The following is a 1,388-nucleotide window of genomic DNA, read 5'->3' on the forward strand; positions in this document are numbered from 1 at the left end:
CCTGAGCACAATTAACTGTTTCCTCCATTTAGCCTTGCAGTGACCATCTCTTAATAGAGCAGGATGTGTTCACTCACGAGTTGGACAAATACTTAGGGAGACCCCTGGTCAGGGATGGGTGTAGCTCAGAGAGCACCCATACTCTGTCTGGGAGGTGGCCAGTGAGCACAGTGGAGAAGAGCATTATGGTCAGGCTTGGAGCAAGTCCCATGTCCCCTGCCATGATGCCCAGGGCACGGTCTGCTTCAGCCAGAGGAAGCTGCAGTCTTTCCCAGCACTTTAGGAATAACAGCAGTGTGTCGTGCTTTGGGATGTCATCGTGAACCGTGACCTCTGGGGTGGTGCTGCTGGTGGAGCCTTGGGTAGAAAGGTGCACAGGGGTGAGGACCATGAGCACCTTACAGTGTGTGGTGACAGTGGCCATCCAGTGGAGGTGGTGTTGCATCGGAGGTTGCTGCTGCAGGCTGGTTACAGAGATAGGGATGAGCCAGTCCTTTTGGGCTTTCGGGTCTCAGTTTCTGCCAACTGAATCCACACAAAGCTTCATGCTCCGTCCAGTTCTGCCTCTGATTTGGTACAGGACGAAGGAGAGAGAGACCCTTGTGGTCTAGAGGGAATCGTCCAGTAGTCAGCCCACCCCCTGACTTTTGTTTCCCATGAAGCATTGCAAGCCTTAAAATCAGAGCCTCCTGCTCTGTCTTTGTGTCAGTCCAGACTGCTGCAATCTATCTCACCGTGCCTTGTGCTGTCTCTTCTCAGGAGCCTGGCTCTCCAGTTCATGCAGGGTAGGATGGCCCTGCTGCATGTGGATGAGTACCTCTTCCGCTCCTGGTTCAGTTTGCTCCCTCTTGAAAGCTTATCTTCCTACATGGAGAACTCCATAGAGTACCTGAGTCACGTGCCCACTCGCGTCCTGGACTGTTTTCAAGGGATGTCATACCGCCTTCGAGGGCTAGGGAAGATCTCAAACCAAAACCTGGAGGTGTGTTGTGGGGACACCTTGGCTCAGTAAGAACAGGGTAACTGCCACATGGCTGGGAGCACTCAATGGTGGTGTGCTCGCCTCATGCGTGAAAGCCTGGGTCTCGGCCTCAGCACCACAAGCCAAAAGAAAGAAAGATAGAGAGGTTGTGGGGTGGGCTTCAGGGCGAACACACACACACACACACACACACACACATACATACACGAGACGGGAGTGTAGATTTAGTCAGATGTAATGGCGTTGGCTTTACTAGGTGTGTGATGTTTCCTATGGGCAAAGGTTGGTTTGCCTGAGTTTCTCAATAGCTTTTTAAACTATCTTAATTTCTTTAAACAGTTGTGCTGGGTAGAACTATAAGACAGGGTGGGTGTGAACTGAGAGACACAGAGAGGATGGCATATGT

The 1,388-nt window shown here is 51.7% G+C and overlaps 1 protein-coding gene across 1 annotated transcript in view; it reads left to right on the forward strand.

Moving 5' to 3' along the window:
* The window catches only part of Rnf213 (ring finger protein 213), a 110,078-nt gene that overhangs the window by 27,432 nt on the left and 81,258 nt on the right, over positions 1–1,388 (forward strand). Inside the window, 1 exon segment of the mRNA XM_031354095.1 lies at positions 760–982. Coding sequence (XP_031209955.1) covers positions 760–982 — 223 coding nt within the window.

Source organism: Mastomys coucha, unplaced genomic scaffold (assembly GCF_008632895.1).
Source record: "Mastomys coucha isolate ucsf_1 unplaced genomic scaffold, UCSF_Mcou_1 pScaffold5, whole genome shotgun sequence".
In the NCBI taxonomy this organism is placed as follows: Eukaryota; Metazoa; Chordata; class Mammalia; order Rodentia; family Muridae; genus Mastomys; species Mastomys coucha.